The sequence below is a fragment of the Notamacropus eugenii genome, chromosome 3 (genome assembly GCF_028372415.1).
Source record: "Notamacropus eugenii isolate mMacEug1 chromosome 3, mMacEug1.pri_v2, whole genome shotgun sequence".
NCBI classification, from domain to species: domain Eukaryota; kingdom Metazoa; phylum Chordata; class Mammalia; order Diprotodontia; family Macropodidae; genus Notamacropus; species Notamacropus eugenii.
This window is the reverse complement of record NC_092874.1, coordinates 98,879,913-98,897,541: the sequence shown is the minus strand read 5'-3', so window position 1 is coordinate 98,897,541 and position 17,629 is coordinate 98,879,913. Positions and strand designations below refer to the sequence as shown.

The window sequence follows — 17,629 nt, the reverse complement described above, 5'->3', positions numbered from 1 at the left end:
AGGCCAGTGCTTTAACAGTTGGTTTATGATGTGATTTCAGCTTAACACTTCTAAATGTGCTCTCTCTGCTCCTGCAAAACCAACAGAAATCCACCAAGCCTTTTAACGAGGATCCCAAAACATATGAAAACGCAATCTCCATGGCAGAGTTTGGCTTTTATTGTCCTTTTTTTTTTATCATTCTAAATTTTCTCTGCTCACCTGCTCTGGAATGACTACACGTCAAAATGACAGACTCATAATATGGGATACCTAGCTTGGCCTCCTGCCTTCTCTTCGTCCCTCCTTTCTGCTAAGCTTATGTTGTTACTATGGATCTGAGGGCTTAAGTCTGCCCATAACTCTGAGATCACTTTTGCCTTAGACCAAAAGATTTTCCAGGCTCACAGTGTCAGAGATTCAGTGTCTCGCTCAATTCACCTGTACTTCAGACAGTAAATTAGAACTTTAGAGACTATGGTTACTTTTCCAGATCAAGTTTGTAGAAGGAGAATGCAGTAGTTCTGACCTTTCATGTTTCAGGATCTCTCACCATGTCCCTAGCCCTTTATGTCTAGTTTGGATGCTTGTTGCTATGAGGCTAATGACATTAAAGAAGATCTTCCCCACCCATTAATGGGCCTGCCCATTCAGGGAAGTTTGATTAGGGCAGATTTGTAGGAAGGCCCACACCTTTTGTTACTAAGGCACTGGCTGTCAAGGGTTGTGATGCCCTCTGACTCTAAAAAATGTATAAATACTCTCAGGTGAGGTTTTGCTTTGGGGCTTACTTATTAGAAGTGTTTGTTTGGCCAGATTAGACTCTGGGCAGCAGCTAAGGAGCCCCACCCCCACATCTTGAAAATCCATATGTTGGTGTTTCTCTCTCTGGTAACTACGTATGTATGGTCAGAAAGTTATCTGTCTGTTGATTTGTGATGTATGTATGCTTGCTGTCAGACAATTGGAAGCCCTGTCCATTGATTTTGATTTCTCTGTATTTTCTCTAAAGTTCAGGGTGCTGACTTTTCCCCCTGAACCAAGTGAATGATACATATGCTTGATTGAAGTAATTGTTGACCAAAACCCTTTCCTTTTAGAAAAGCAGATAAAAGAATCTGTGATAGCAGGCCCTCCTGTGTATGTCGGGGTGTTTGCTTTTACAGTTGCCTGACTTCCATAGGCTCTATATCTTTTTTCAGGTCTATATCCATGATTCTGCCCATTCTACCATGCTTCAGCCAACTTCCCTAGACTATGAAATATTTCATCCCTTTGCAGTTGAAGGCCGTGATAGCCTTCTCCTCCTTCTAGCATGGGGTAATGGAAGACCTTGGATTTTGAGTCAGAGACTTTAAATTCATAGTAACCTTCAGGGGCCTAAATTTCCTCATCAGTAAAATGGGGAATTGGCCTCAATGTCCTTGAACCTTCCTCCCAACTGTGATCCCAGGAGCTTTTCTGCTACTTGCCACCTGAGTGACCTCAGGCTAAACTTTGCATTTTGTCTCTAATCAACCCTGATTATCTTCAGGTATGTAAAGACAAAGAAATGCTCCTCTCAGAGGCAGGGCTGTCCAGTACAGTTGTGCAGTCTGTGGGAAATACTGTCTTTGAAGACAGCTAGCTGGCACTGTGGATAAAGAGCCTGTCCTGAAATCATCTTCCTGAGTTCAAATCTGGCCTTAGATGCTTTCTAGCTGTGGGACTCTGGGCAAGTCACTTAACCCTGTTTGCCTCAGTTTCCTCATATGTAAAATGAGTTGGAGAAGGAAAGGTCAAATCATTCTCACAAAGAGTCTGACACAGCTGAAAGAATTCACCAACATGGGTCAAATTCTTTCATAAAATCCTTTCTGCCTACCCCAAACCCCAGTTTGAAAAATAATAAAGAAAAATGAAAAGAACATTGTCTTTGAGTCATATAACTCATACCAACATTGCATTGCATGATTTATGAATATTTGTTTGAAAGAATCACAGTTAACTTTATAAAAAAGCTTTGTACCCAAAGTTTTCATTAATTAGGATATCACTGTACAATATTCACTACTTTAGAATGTATTACATTCCTTTTTTGACTTGGTTAGTCTACTTGCAGAAATAAATGATTTTTTAAAGTCCACTTTTAAAAATTCATGTCATTAATGATATTGCCCATCTATGAGTAAAGAGAAGTAATGTTTTATTATAGAATATGAGATCTAGAGCTGGAAGGGATCCTAAAAGTCATCTTGTCCAAACCCCTTATATTATAGATGAGAAAACTGAGGCCTGAGGAGCTTAAATTTTCCCCAAGGTTACCAAGTAAGCCATAAAGTCAAGAAAACTCTGGTGCTCTGATTTTAAAGGGTGCTTTCCGCTGTACCACGCTGACTTCTTAATTAAATTATCCTCACAGTTAACTATATAACCTTTCTCAGACTCCCAGGATGAAAGGCACCTTCTTTTTACAGTGAGCCATATGAAAAATTTTTCATATAAAAATGAATCAAGATAAGTATTCTAGTAATAAATTAGAATTTAGAGATCTCACAATCAGGATGGCAGCTTAAAAGCATAAATTTTGGCATTTGAATCTTTTCAGAAGAATTGTGGTATGGCGGTCAAAAGATCTGGAATCCATCTTTGGTTCCGTCCCTGGGCTTTTGGCAAGTTGTCAGCCTCTCTGGCTATTAGCTATCATAATTGGCCTTTATCTAGACCCATTCCTTGACTTAATTTCCCCTGATCTCTATGTCAGTTACCAAGACAAGGTATCCTTACTTGTGCCTATAGTTGAGAAAATGCATTATGATTTTGTAAAATTTTAGTGGCAGCATTCTAAAGATCTTGATGTAGAAATGTTGCTTGGTAAAGTCTGTCAACAGAAAGAACATGGTTCTGTCTCTTTTTTCCTTGTCTTCCTCCATTTTTCTCTGAGTTGATGTATCCTTCTCTTTCTTACTGCTCTCTGGTCCTTTCTTTCTCTTAATCATTTTCTTCCTTATTCCCTTAAAATGACCATAATATAGAATTGAAGTATGAGTTTTTAAAAATTAATGCTTCAATATATTGATCATGGACAGGTCACTCACCTTCCCAATTTGCTCATCTCTATAAAATGGGGATAATCATACTTTCATTACCTATCTTACAAGGTTACGAAGAAACATTTTGTAAATCATAAAATGTCATATAAAGTGAATTAATATTAATTAATAGTATATGTCCCATGGTCTCCATTCCAAAAAGTGATTAGTAGAATGTTTTTATTTCTCTTATTTTTTAAATGTTTTTTTAAACTTGTGGGGTTCTTTATTAAGTCTCTTCATGTCCTTTGATAGGAAAAATATACTCTACCTCTCTACTTGAAAATAGAAAGACCCTTCTTGAAAATTTCCAAATGGAAGGATTCTTATGGTTTTGGCTTTTGCCATGAATTTTAGTGAAGAAGAGATTGAAGCCTTTATGAAATCTGGACAATAAATATAACGTCTGATCTCATTTATCTGAATTTTCGGATATCTTCATTTTACACATTGATGAACATGAGGGGAAAAAATACCAGAAACTGACAGCCTTGTGGTCCAAATTTGGGAAAATGATGAAGTCTGATTTCATCAATTAGAGTATGGGATTTAGAGATGGCTAGGACCTGGGTGATCTATTCCTTCCCTCCTCTCATGTTGAGTGTTTCTACGTACTGACTGAACTATAGGAGGTAGCACAGTATCATGATATTCTAGAAACTAGGGCCAAATTTAGTTAGAAATAGTCCAGAGACTGCTCTTGCTGGCCCTGAACTCCAACTTTTTCACAGATCTTAGATTCAGATCTTGTCAAAAGTGTTCTCTGCAGTTACATTCTGGAAAGGCCTACCCTGGAGAGGGTAATTCTGTGTAGAATCCCTTGTTCTGGTGGCCAGACCTAGCCTGAAGGAAGAAGCAACCAGGGGTCTACAGAGCTAGAACATCCTGGGCAATTGTATTGCCATTCCAAGAAAGTTACCTCATAATATCTCTGTATATGAAATGTATTTCTTTAGCTTAGATTAACAATTTGTTCTGAGTATTATACAGAAAAACTTTTTCTGGTGCAATTTATGTTCCTCAAATTTTACATCACATTTCTTTCAATTTATTAATAAATTTGCATACTCTGTTTGATGATCCCAACTGCATTTTCCTTTATGATTTATCACCAGGGTTCGCCCATGGCAGAATTTGTACAAAATTAGTGCTGTTAATTTTAGTTTTAAAAATCTGCATCTTGCTATTGATCTCCAAATTCAACAGAGGATACCAATGTCCGCGTTTCATTTGGTAGTAATTTTATGCAACATTGTATGTAATATCCACTTTTGGAACCCCAGGATATCCTCATTTGGTCTACCCTTGTTCAGCCAATTGTCGCTGGAATGAGAGACAGGATCTAACAAAACCACTCAAGTCTATGCTGCACAGTTGGAGCTATCCAATAGCAAGATAACCTTCTATGACTTTCCAGGATTTTTAGATTTCTCTTTTCTTGTTTTTAACTTTCCTCAGATGTTGGAGCTTTTTTTGAAGAGGGAATGTGGCTCCGGTATAACTTCCAAGCATCAGGGGCCAAGGATGTCGCTAGTCGAAGTGGGAACTCTGCTGACTCCCAGAATTCTACACCAGACCTGGACAAGGAAGAACTCAGTTTTAGCTTCAGCACCACCAAGGCCCCGTGCATACTCCTCTATGTCAGCTCTCACACCACAGACTTCCTGGCAGTTCTGGTTAAACCATCTGGTAAGGATTTCTACACTTCTCTGGGTCATGATTCACCTGTGCTAGAATTTTCAGAAATTCTCAGAGGATGGAAGGATTGTGCTCACCCTGTGGATGATGGAGGAGAGTTTCTAAGTTGGAGCAGAACCTATGTAATCTCAAGGCCAGACCAGGTCTGGTAGCAGAGGAACAACAGTTGATGCCAATATCCAAAAGCTGGAATGAATGAGAGAGCTACCACTGTTTAGAGACTGGAGTTAAGGGAGTCTGTTTAAATTCCAGGAGTTAAAGTGTAGGGAGCATCATGTCATTGATGCTTTGTCAACTCAAGCTACTTCTTAGAACTCTGATGTGCCGAGGGATCCCACTTCAGGCTCAGACACTTTGACTGAGTCATAATATGCCTCTAAATGGAAACCAAAATGCAATTCCACTCAATAAGCATCAATTAGGCAGTTATTGTGGGCAGAACATGGTACTGGGAAATTCTGGGGTATGAAAGTTTAGATGACATGGTCTTCACTTCATGGATCTTAAAATCTAAGAAGGATAGATGTAGTTTTGGTTTTCTCTGTATCTCCAGCACTTAGCATGTTGCCTGGAAAACTTACTAAATACTTACTGATTGACCAAATAACAGGGATAACAACTCAATCTGTGATTCCTGATATAAGGAATTCCCCAGCAAGGAAAATCTCTCTCTTGACGCATGTTGGTAACTTGTCTATGACTTAATGTTTTAGGCAGTTGCCTAGAATACTATGAGGTCAAAGTGGCTTGCCCACTATCACAGAGCCAATATGTCAGCTTGAACCCAGGCCTTCCTGGCATCAAGGTGGACTCTTATACACTGTATCAAATTATCTCTCTATGACTTATATAGGAAAGAAAATATACATTTATGTAGTGCCCACTATGTGCCAAGCACTTTTAAAAAATATCTCATTCCATATTCACAACCCTATGAGCTACTATTATTATCCAAATTTTATAGCTAATGAAACTAAGGAAAATAGAAGTTAAGAAAGCTTCACGGAAGAAATGACATTTGATTTATACTTTCAGGAAAGGGTAAGAATTCAGCAAGTGAAGAGGTAGAAGACTTTGATCATGAAACAAACATCCACAAACTTAGCTGAAGTATCAAATTTCCACATACAGAAGAAATGCAAATGTGATAACCATCTTCACTCTGGATTTTTCTTTTAGTGATCCTGATGGGCAATATATGTCACATCATCAATTTGTTTAAATTACCACCATTTAACAACATGATGATTAAAAAAGGAATTTCTAGAAAATTTTTAAAGCTTACAAAACTCAAATTTTTCATTTAAAAATTGCAAAATTAAATGGCCTCAGATATCTGAATTATATAATGAAAAGGGAAACTGAAACTTGTTGTTAAGCACTTTATAAAATAAACTATAAAGGCTAAGATTGTTCCCAGTAATAAGACCTTTTTTAGTAAAATGCAAGGTCCATGAGGGCAGGAACTACCTCACTTCTGTATTGTTCTCCCCAGCATCCCATGCCTGGGATACAGATCTAGTACCTGGTATACAAGTGCTTAGTAAATGCTCACTAACTAAATTACTTATAACATGGTTAGATTCACACACACACACACACACACACACACACACACACACACCTGATCTGAAAATCTAAAATTTCTTAAAATGAGCTTAATATGGCACCATCAGTGATAGGCACTTAAAAATGCATATTTTAAAATTTTGTTTACTAGAATTTTTCCCCAAAGTTGTTTGAAGTGAAGATCTCCAGGATGAAACTTGTCCTTTTCCATCCAATAACCCACCTCCCCATTTTCCCACTTTGCTATTGTGTTCAGTCATTTTTCAGTCCTGTCCAACGTTTTGTGACCCAGTTTGGGGTTTTCTTGGCAGAGGTACTGGAGTGGTTTGTCATTTTCTTCTCCAGATGATTTTACAAATGAGAAAACTGAGGCAAACAGGGTTTAGTGATTTGCCCAGGGTCACACAGCTAGTAAACATCTGAGGCTGGATTTGAACTCAGGAAGAGGAGTTTTCCTGACTCAAGGTCTGGAGCCCTGCCCACTGCCACCAAGTTGTAACCCCATCATACCAACTTCATTACTATTGTTTTAGCTGCAGCAATCAGTCTGTAAATTGGTGCGGAGGAAAAACAAGTCCCTGGAAGATGCATGGATATCTACCTGAATGTCCCACTGTTACTTCAAATACACCTTTGTTAAAACTCCTCTCGAGTGTTCTGCTCAAACTAGCTTCCCCACCCTCCCTACAAACCCATATTTTTCAATGATGATATCATTTTCTCAGTCACAAAAGTAAAAGAACTTTGGAGTCACCTTGGACTCTATCCCTCTACCACTGATCTCCCCCGTCGTCCCTCTCTTTTTGACACCAATCATTTGCCAAGTCCAGTAAGTTCATTTGTGAAATATTTTATATCTAATCCCTTGTTTTCATTCGTTCTACCAATATCCTAGTCCAAGTCCTTATCACCTTACTCTAATATTAATGTAATCTTCTCTGTTTTCCCCATTTTTAATCCAGGGCTTCTTAAACTTTTTCCACTCACTCCTCTTTCAGCACTTCACAGTCTCTGCCAAATTCATCTACCAAAGACACTGCTTTGCATTATTTTACCTATTCAAAACCTTCAATGGCTCCCCAGTACCCATAGGAGAAACTCTAATTTCCTTAACCTGGAATTCAAGGACTTCCATAGTTTGTCCCCTAGATGCCACCCTCATCTTACTTTCTGCCATTCCTGTACATGAAACATTTTTTTGGGTCAAACTGGTACATTCATTATTCCCCTACTGCAACATAGACCTACCTAAAAATAATAGCTAACATTTATATAGTGCCACACACTCTGCTAAGTGCTTTAGAATTATTTATTTACTTATTTGTAATTATCACATTTTATCCTTTTGGAGGTAGGTATTATTATCCCCATTTTATACATAAAGAAACTGAGGCAAACGGGAGTTAAATGACTTGCCCAGGATCACACAGATAGTAAGTTGGAGGCCACATTAATACTCCCCTCACTGTCATATTGACCTCCTCTTACCATTATTGGAAGTATTTTAAATACATCATTTGAAATTTATTACTTAAGTATATTTGAATAACCATTTAAAGCCATTCATCATAGTCTAGCTTCTTAACTCTCATGTCTACCTCAGAACAAGCTATTTCTGTCATTTTTAAAGGATGAAACCATTAAAATATAAAATTTTAAAGGAAAATAAAATCATAAATATTAACTAAACAAACCTAATTCCAATTTTACTACAGTTATGAAAGCATGGAAGTATACATGAAAAAGAGAGTGTAAGGGTAAAGGCATCTTGACTTTGACATCAATGTGAATTCTCCCCTACCCCACATCAACAGCAGTCATTAAAATTGTATTAAATAACTTTTATGTTTCAGGCACTGTGCTAAATATTGGGAATACAAAGAAAGTCAAAAAACAATCTCAGCTCTCAAAGAGCTCACAATCTAAGGGAGAAGGCGATATACAAGCACTTTTCGACAAACAAGTTATGTACAGGATAAGATGGAGATTATCATCAAAGAGAAGATACTGGAATTAAGAGAGAATAGCAAGGCCATCCTGTAGAAAGTGGAAAGTGGGATTTTAACTAGATTTGAAGGAAGTCAAGAAATGGACATAAAGAAGGAAAGAATTCTAGGCATGGGGGAAAGCAAATGAAAATGCCCAGAGCTGGGTGTTAGCGTATCATGTCAAGAACAGCGAAGTTCAGTATCCCTAGATCAAAGAGTACAGTAGGAAGAGAGGTAAAAGGTATAAGAATAATGGAAAGGTGAGGGTACGGTGAGCAGGTTTTGAAGTGCTTTTAACACTGCACAGAGAGTTTTATATTTAATCATGGAAATAATAGGGAACTGCCGGAGATTGGTATGGATGGGGTTTATTTGAGGTGGGGGAGTTTGATGTGGTCAGATCTGTGTTTTATGGAAGTTGAATTCGACAGCTGAGTGGAAGATGGATTGAAGTAAAGAAACAAGGAGACCAACCAGCAGGATATTGCAATGGTTCAAGTATGAAGTGGTGAGGGCTGTCCCAGAGTGGTGGCAGTGTCAGAGGAGAGAATGAGGCATATATGAGAGATGTTACAATCTTTGTCAACAGATTGGATATGGAGGTGAGAAACAGTAAGGAGTCAAGAATGACACATAGGCTGCAAGCCTGGAGGCTGCTCTCTATAATAATAGGAAAATTAGGAAAAGGGGAAGGTTTATGGGGAAAATAATAAGTTCAATTCTGAGTTTAAAATATCTGTGGGATGGCCAGTTTGAGATCTCCAGTAGACAGTTGGAGATGCAAGACTAGAGTGCAACTGAAAGGTCAAGGCTGGATGAGTAGATTTGGTCTACTCATTTGATCTCACAGCACAGAAATGATAAATGAATGAATCCATGGAAGCTAATGAGATCATCAATTGAAATCGTATAGAGGGAGAACAGAGGAATGCTCCACCTTGTGGAATATCCGTAGTTAGTGGGTATGACCTGAAGAGCCACCAAAAGGAAACTAAGAAGGAGTAGCCAGAGGAGTAGGAGGAGAACCAGGATAAACTAGTGTCATGGAAACCTAGAGAGAAGAAGGTATCAAGGAGAAGAGGATGATCAACCATGTCAAAAGCTACATTAAGAAGGATGATGACTGAGAAAAGGCCATTAGATTTGATGATTAAGAGATCACCACTAACTTTGGAGAGAGTGGTCTCCATTAAGTGGTGTCTGAAGTCAGATGATAGAGTTAAGAAGAGAATGAGAAGAAAAGTAGTGGAGGCACCTACTGTAAATGACCTTCTCAAGGTGTTTAGCCACAAAAGGCAGGAGACATATGTTTTGATAATGAATGAAAATCGTAAGATCAGGTGAGAGTTTGTTTTGTTTTGTTAGAATAGGGGACACTTAGACTTTTGTGGGAAGTAGAGAAGCAGCCAATAGAAAAGAAGAGATTAAAGGCAAGTGAGATTGGGGATGAGAGGTATAATCTGCTATAGGAGATGAGTGGAATAATGAGATCATTTGTACAAGTAGTACACACTTGCAAGTTTGCTTTGATAATAAGAAAGGCCATTTCAGTATCAAAAAGGCTTCTATGAGATGTGAGTTGAAAAGAAAGGGGGAAAAGGAGAGAAAAGATGAGTGTGTAAGAGGCACAAAGCAAAGACATTACTAAGATTCTCCACTACTTTTTTATACAGGACACTTACAGATTTGATACAATCTGGGAAGCACCAGAGAGCCATACAATGTTGATATAGACCACCTGTCAATGGCCTCAGTTTTTTCAATCAATTATGAGGAAAGGTTCTCTGTTGAAAGGGTGGTGGAAGGGAGCCATATGAGGTTTAAGGCGGGAGAAAAAGTTTTGAAAAGTCATTACAGTTAGTAGAAAAGTGTTTCAGTTAGGGAGGTATAAAGGATTGCCTAGCTGCAGTGAGGGTGCAACTGAGATTACTTAACATAAATTTGTAGTGCATTTAGTCAGCACACTACTTTTCCCTTGCTTTATTCAGTAGTATGCAAATAGGAATGAAGTTAGTAGTTGGTAGGAGTACTCCAGGACTGAGGCTTGTCAGGGCAAGATAGTAGTAAGATTTCCTGAAACTAGGAGTGGCAGCATTTCAGTGAAACAGAACTTAGAAGTAGATATCACAGTTAATATGTAACCTGCTAGAGAATGTACTTCCTGAATTTCATATTAATTTTTTTTTTCCTAAAAGTCAGGTACTCCTTTAACAAAATGAAATGAAATGAAACAAAGTAAAATAAAATAAAGACTGTGTTTGCACAATTCCAAGTGACCAGTTGAACTCCTCAACCACTTAGTCAACTAGTTTTGTCTACATTGTGTCCCAAAAAAGCCCTCATAAATTCTTTTAAGGAATTTATTCCTTGTTTGAAGCATGAGAGGCAGCATGAAACAGCAATTTGCCAGCTGGCATGGAGGGAAAATGAGTTTAAATTTGCCTCTGACACATAAATGGCTGTGTTACCCTCAGCAAGTCACTTAACTCCTCAATAATCTACACAACTCACCAAGACTTTAAGTTACAGAGAAAGTATAGAACTGTACTGGTGGAAAAGCTTTCTTCACCTGAGTTTCCTATACCAACAAAATCACAATTCCAGACCTTATTCCCTATTCATTAGGGCAGAAAATGGAAGAAAAGTGGACTGATCACATAGCAAGAACAAGAGATAACTGATAGACCCCGTGCATGCTTTATTTTTATCCACACGATGTCAAGAGGTCCAGGCAAGGGTTCCTGACATTTTGGAGGGCATGGATCCTTTTGGCAGTCCAGTGAAGCCTATGGACCATTCTTTGAAATTTTTTAATTCATAAAATACATAGGATTTCCAAGAAAATCAATTATATTGAAATAAAGATATAATTCTTCCCATCCAAGTTTATGGACCACCTGAAATACATACATTGACCCCAAATTAAGAGCCCTGATCTAGAGAAAGTATCCCAATATCCCAATCACATTGGAAAGACCCACAGTCTAGGTAGGAATGGAGAGGCTTCAGTCTACTCCTCTGGATGGAGTACTCACATGGATGAGATCACAGATCCATTAAAGTATAAATGGTTGAGTATAAAAATAGATCCAGCCTATGCATATAAATTCAGGTGGTTGAACATAAATAAGGAAGTCATAAACATTAAAGTATAGTATCACATATATATGTGTGTGTGTGTGTGTGTGTATGTATATATACATATATATGGGGAAAGAGAGAGAGAGAAAGAGAGAGAGAATTTTAAGGAACATAAAGTGAAGAAAAAACAGAAAATATGGTTTGGTCTTTATTTTTACCAGTCCTGCTTTCCAATGTAGCAATGTCATTATGTTGCTTAAAAGCAAGCAGAATATTAAATTGCTTACAAAGGAAATGTAAGCCTAAATAACGTAAATGACCAAAGCACATCAGAACCAGAAGGGACATAGAATCCACCTGGAATGGCCATTCCCAGCTGATTAGAGGGTCCAGAGAGCAATGGAGCCATTTTGGAGTTTCAGAATTTGGAAGAGACGCCAAAGGTATGGAGAACATACCTTGAATAGAAAAGAAATAACTGAATTCAAATTTTTGTGATACTCGGGTTATAAAGTGCTTTATATGCAAGATGTCATTTGATTTTTTCTTTTTTTGAGGCAATCGGGATTAAGTAACTTTCCCAGGGTCACATAGCTGGTAAGGGTCTGAGGCCACATTTGAACTCAGGTCCTCCTGACTCCAGGACCCGTGATCATTTGACCTTTGCAACTCCTGCTTATGGATGAGGTCCTCAAGGATTTCAGAGAGGCTAATTGTGTGATTTAAACCTTGCCTCTCCCTGAGCATGCTTGGCACACAGGCAGTGTTTAATAAACATTTGTTAAACAAAATGAATTTAAGTGGCCTACCCAAAGTCACACTTCATAGTCTGGAATTAAGACTACAACTGGAACCAGGCTTTCCTAAATCTGCATGTAGAGTTCCCTCCATTACACTGTGCTATCTTCTGCTACAGAGTAGTGGACAACATGATGAATCCAGAGTCCAGAGAGCTTGATTCAAATCCTTCTTCAGCCACTTACTACCTGTGTGACCTTAGAAAAATCATATCCTTCTAGGCCTCATTTTTCTCATCTTAAAAAAATGAATGAGATTTCTCTCTAAGGTAGCTTCCAGGTCCAAATGCCATGATCTTTTATCTTAAAAACAAATCCTTTGATCTTTAAGAATCATAAATAAACAGGAAACAAATTCTATGGCTATTATTCAGATAAACTGAAATCACTAAGTAGGTAGATTATCCCTGGTCATTTTAGAAATATAAGAAAGAGATGAATGAGAGAGAAGAGGTAGAGACGGAGAGAAAAACAACTGAGTACTGAAGAGGCAAGAGGGAAAGCCCTGAAAACTTTCATCCACTTTTATTTGCATAAGGATTGATGAATCCTATAGAGTAAGGGAAATCACCATGTTCATGGTTTCTTAGAGGCCACCAACATTTTCGTCTATTTACCTTTTGTAAATTGTGTTGACTTTAATATTGTATACTCATGATTATTTTATGTGCCACATGCCTAGCTCTGCTTATAGCATAAAAGCATCCCTACACCCTGTGTTTATTTCTAATTTCCAATACTTTTTGGTGAAGCCTACAGCAGTCTCCTTAGTGCCATATCGCTGCACTCATAAATTCTAGGCATAATCCCAACTTTTATAATTTGCACCATTTGCTGCTTTGACATTAAACTGATGTCCAGCAATGACTCCTTGTTTGCAAATAACAAACCCTTGCCTGCCCTTAGAGCTTAGATGTTGAAGATTAGCATGAATCCAGACTAGTACCTCAGGGTTCACAACCACTATGTTATTCATGCAGAGTAAGATGGGGAAGAGGGCATAAGAGAAACTTAAGTGGAAAAACAAAAGATGAGTATGTAAGAGGCATAAAGCAAAGAAATTGCTAAGACTCTCCACTACTGTTTTATACAGGAAATTTACAAATTCGATACAACCTGGGAGGCACCAGAGAGCCATTTAATATTGATGTAGACCACCGAAACATGGCAAATGGACAGCCTCACGCTGTTAACATCACCCGTAATGAAAAGGACATAATTCTCCAGGTAAAACAAAAATCTATATATAATAACATTCTTTATGTATGGCAACACATACTTTTTATTGCTATTTCTTCCCTTATAATTTTATGACTAGTAAAAGTATAAATATATAATGCTTGCAGAAAGGGCAGTAACTAAGTTGATGGCAAAAATTGGGGTATTGCCATGGCAGGGAGACTGATAATGGGTGCTCTTTGTTTTGGTTTGGATTTTTTGGCTATCCCAATTTGGAGCTGTCTGTCAGTTGACTATTTATGCAACATGCTGTTTTTCTTATAGATGATCTCACATTCCTGAAGTTTATACTGAATCCTAGCATAGGTTATTCTGGGTTTGGCTGCCCACTTCTTTCACTATTCACATACACACATACAAATGACTCTCTGTGACTCCTTTTCTCTCTTTCTCTTCCTCTTTGTTCTGTCTCTGTCTCTGTCTCTCTGTCTCTCTGTGTCTCTGTCTCTCTGTCTCTCTCTCTCTCTCTCTCTCTCTCTCTCTCTCTCTCTCTCTCTCTCTCTCTCTCTCTCTCTGACTTTACCCTAGTCTTAAAACCACAACTTTACTTCCCCACTCCAGGAAGGTTCTGATTCCACTTCAGGCTCCACAACACAAGGAGGTGGTGACTTTCTCGTGCAGCTTCCAATCTATTTCTGCTTCATTTATTGCCCCTACCCCACCAATAGTTTCTACAGTGAAAGAAGTGGACCTGTACACACTATGAATAAAATATGACAAAGGGAGGTCTCCTTAGGAACTAAGCCAAAAGATCAAGGATGGGAGCTGTCATTGTATTCTCTAGGAGGAGATCAAAATAGATACCTGTCAAGAGAAAGGACAGCGGGGGATGCTGTCTTGTCAGTGGAATGTGGTATCATCTGGCAGGAGTTCAGCAGTCTTTCAGCTCTCATTCACATTCAGACTGGCTGTGATGGGAAGTTCAGACTGCAGAAAAGTGGCAGAGGGTATTATTGCCTCTCTATTAAAGGGTCTGCTGGGTGTCAAAGGCATAACTCAATAGCAAGGATGATTTAATCAACCACATGCCCCTTTTGACAGTTAAGTGTTGTGGGAGGGATACTCCCTCTGATGTGGATACTAACATTAACAGTTTTTTCTGCGACCAGTCCAAAGTTTGAACTGCAGTGTACACATACTTGCTTTTCCAGAGAGTGACAAAATTCATTGTTATCTGTAAACCGAATTTTAACAGGGGAAATAAATAAGTGGAAGATTTAATACCCTATGACTTCATAAGATTTATGTTTCAGTCATGTCCAATTCTTTGGGACCACGTTTGTGATTTTCTTAGCAAAGATATTGGAGTAGTTTGCCATTTCCTTCTCCAGCTCATTTTACAGATGAGGAAACTGAGGCAAACAGGATTAAGTGACTTGCCCAGGGTCACATGAGCTAGTAAGTGTCTGAGGCCAGATTTGAACTCAGGAAGATGAGTCTTCCTGATTCCAGGCCCAGCACTCTATCTACTGCATCTAGCTGCCACTTCATACAATACCTTTTGCTAATTTAATTATATATGATTCTCTCCAAACTTGCACTCCCCTTTAATTTTCCTGTATCTTTTGATAAGATCACCATCCTTGTAGTTGCCTAGGATCCTATCCTCCTCCTTATTCTCCCTCACTGCTTCACCCCACCCTACCCCCACATTTCTGTTCATCAGCAACCTTTCCTCCTGGGCTCTCCTTCCCACTGAAGATACCTTAGTTGAAGACATCGTCTTTTCAGCTAGACCGTTCTAAGGGTCTCCTTCCCTTCTTTTCCTATCTTAATCTCTGCTGTCTCCAATACATCCTTCACATCATTATGTGGAAAATCTTCCTTAGGTACCACTAAGGGCATGTCACTACTCTATAACTAGATTACCTCCCAAATCAACGCAAACTCTTGATCCTGCTAGCATTTGAGTCCCTCCTCCATCTAGCTCTAACCAGTCTTATCTCATATTCTTCTTTTCATACATTCTGTCTTTTTATGTCTTTTTTTCAAGTGTCTCCCATGCCCTGAGTGGATTAATCCTGACCTACTCTCCCATTTATAAAAGTTTCTCCATTTCTTCAAGGTCCTGCTCACATGGTTCTCCATCAAGGTTTCTCTGAAAAGCCAATTATTTCTCCTTCCTCCTATTTCTCATGGGGGCAACTAGATGGTACAGTGGATAGAGTCAGGAAGACTCATCTTCCTAAATTCAAAATATGGCCTCAGACACTTAGTAGCTGTGTGACCCTGGGCAAACCTTGTTTGCCTCAGTTTCCTTATCTGCTGGAAAAAGGAATTGCAAACCTCTCCAGTATCTTTGCCAAGAAAATCCCAAATGGAGTCACAAAGTGCCTGACATGACTGAAACAACTAAGGAACAACAATGTATTTCTCACCGCACTTCCCTTCAACCTTTCCTTTACACTTGTGCTATTGTCATTCATGTCAATATTTTCCCCTCTTTTCCACCGTTACCCACTCTCTCATACCGGTATCCTTCCCCCTAGTCTCCACCCATCCCACCCCAATTTTGTGTTCCCTGTAACCCTAGTCTATTATTAACAAATTATTCTTTGGCTTTGAATTCTTCCTCTGAATCCTCTTTTCTTCAGTTGCTAACTGGAACTTGGGTTTTCCCCTGCCTGCAGTGTCTCTCTCATCACCCACTTCTCTCATACTGCCCAACTCACAGGACCAGGAGGGGTAATTAGCATCCTCCTTGCTTTCTACTACCATTTCCACACCTCTCCTATGCCACAATCACTCAACAACCACTCCTTCTTCGTCACAAAGTCCACATCCTCGTTGCTTTTATCTTTTGTTGTTGTTGTTAAGTTGTTTCAGTCAAACCCATGTGGGGTCTTCTGGGAACAAGTCCTCTTCTCATCGACCTCCATATAGTCTCCTTTTATTCTCCCAGACTATCACCTCTGTTCTGGCTGTATTTCCCTCCCTGGGTGTGCATAGCCATATCATACATCATTGCAGGAATTTACTGTCCTTCCATCCCTGAGTGCCTTAGTAGCTTTTTTCTGCTTTTTCACACTCTGCTAATCTCTCTAAGAAGCCCAGTAGATAGAGCACTGGGCCTGGAGATCAGAGTTCAAATCCAGCATCAAGCCCTCCCTTGCTCTCTCCGTTTCAGTTTCCTCAGCTATAAAATGGGGTTAGTAACAGGGTCAACCTAGCTCGCAGGATTATTGTGAAAGTAAAATGAGATAATATTTTTAAAGGGCATAGCACAGTGCCTGGCGCATAGTAGACTCTTTTCCATTCCTACTCACCAGCAGCGTAGTCATTTTGTGTTGATCAAGTCCACTAAAAATCATTCTACCTGACCTTAATCAGGCCTGCAGTGATGCAAACCAATCTTTTCATTCATTCTTGTTCACCTCCCTATCACAATCCTCAGCATGGCTATTCTAATCTTTTCCCACTCCCCTCAAACTCCTGGCTGCAACTCCTCATATATCTGCTTTTTCAGGAGATGCTGCGTTTTCACTTCTGCTTAATTAGGTGATTGAGGTCATCCACTGTCGATTTCTTCATCTCCTTTTGTCAAAACTGTCTTTTTATCGTCTTCTCCTCCTCTCTTTTTGACAGTGTTAGAAGATGAGGTGGCCCACTTCCTTCTTTGTGCAAAGCCCCCTCCTTGTGCCTTGATTTCATCTTGTCTTTTTATCTTCCAGGACCTTCCTCTCTATCCATTTGACTCTTTTGAGAGTCTGCTTCCAGATATCTTCACAAAAACTCCTACTACCCTAGTCCATAGTCTCATCACCTCTTGGTTAGACTACTGTGCTAGTCTTTTAAATTACTTCCTTATTTCCAATTCCTCTGTTCTTTTCATCTTTCATACAACCACCTAATCAAGATTTTTTATGTAAAATTTTTACATCAATCCCCTAGACCAGCATCGTCATTGGCTCCCCGGTGCCTTTAGGATAAAATGTAGATTCTTTAGCCCAACAGTTAAATTCCTCTGTAGTCTGGTTGTCTGGTTCTAACCCCCCTTTCCATTCTGACTGTTGCCTCTTATCTCCACACATTCCATTGGAACTGGAATGTTCACTTTTCCTTGTTCTTGCCTCCTATCTTACTCCTTGTCTTGCATTTTTCATAGTTAGTCATAAAATGCAGTGCTGGAACCAAACTTTAGAGAACATCTAGTCTAATGCTTTCATTTTACAGACAAAGAAGGTGATGACCAGAGAATTTCAGGGAC

At 39.0% G+C, this 17,629-nt stretch overlaps 1 protein-coding gene and 1 long non-coding RNA gene across 2 annotated transcripts in view; one reads left to right on the top strand and one right to left on the bottom strand.

The window, feature by feature from the left end:
- The window catches only part of CNTNAP2 (contactin associated protein 2), a 2,725,119-nt gene that overhangs the window by 2,510,966 nt on the left and 196,524 nt on the right, over window positions 1-17,629 (top strand). The window contains exons 19-20 of the mRNA XM_072652434.1: window positions 4,509-4,739; window positions 13,277-13,410. Of these exons, the coding sequence (XP_072508535.1) occupies window positions 4,509-4,739; window positions 13,277-13,410 (365 nt within the window). The remainder of the gene's footprint in view (window positions 1-4,508; window positions 4,740-13,276; window positions 13,411-17,629) is intronic.
- On the bottom strand, window positions 4,500-17,393 carry LOC140533093 (uncharacterized). The gene is made up of 2 exons (XR_011976797.1): window positions 16,689-17,393; window positions 4,500-4,627 (listed from the first exon to the last, which is right to left on the bottom strand). It is a non-coding gene; the product is annotated as an uncharacterized lncRNA (long non-coding RNA).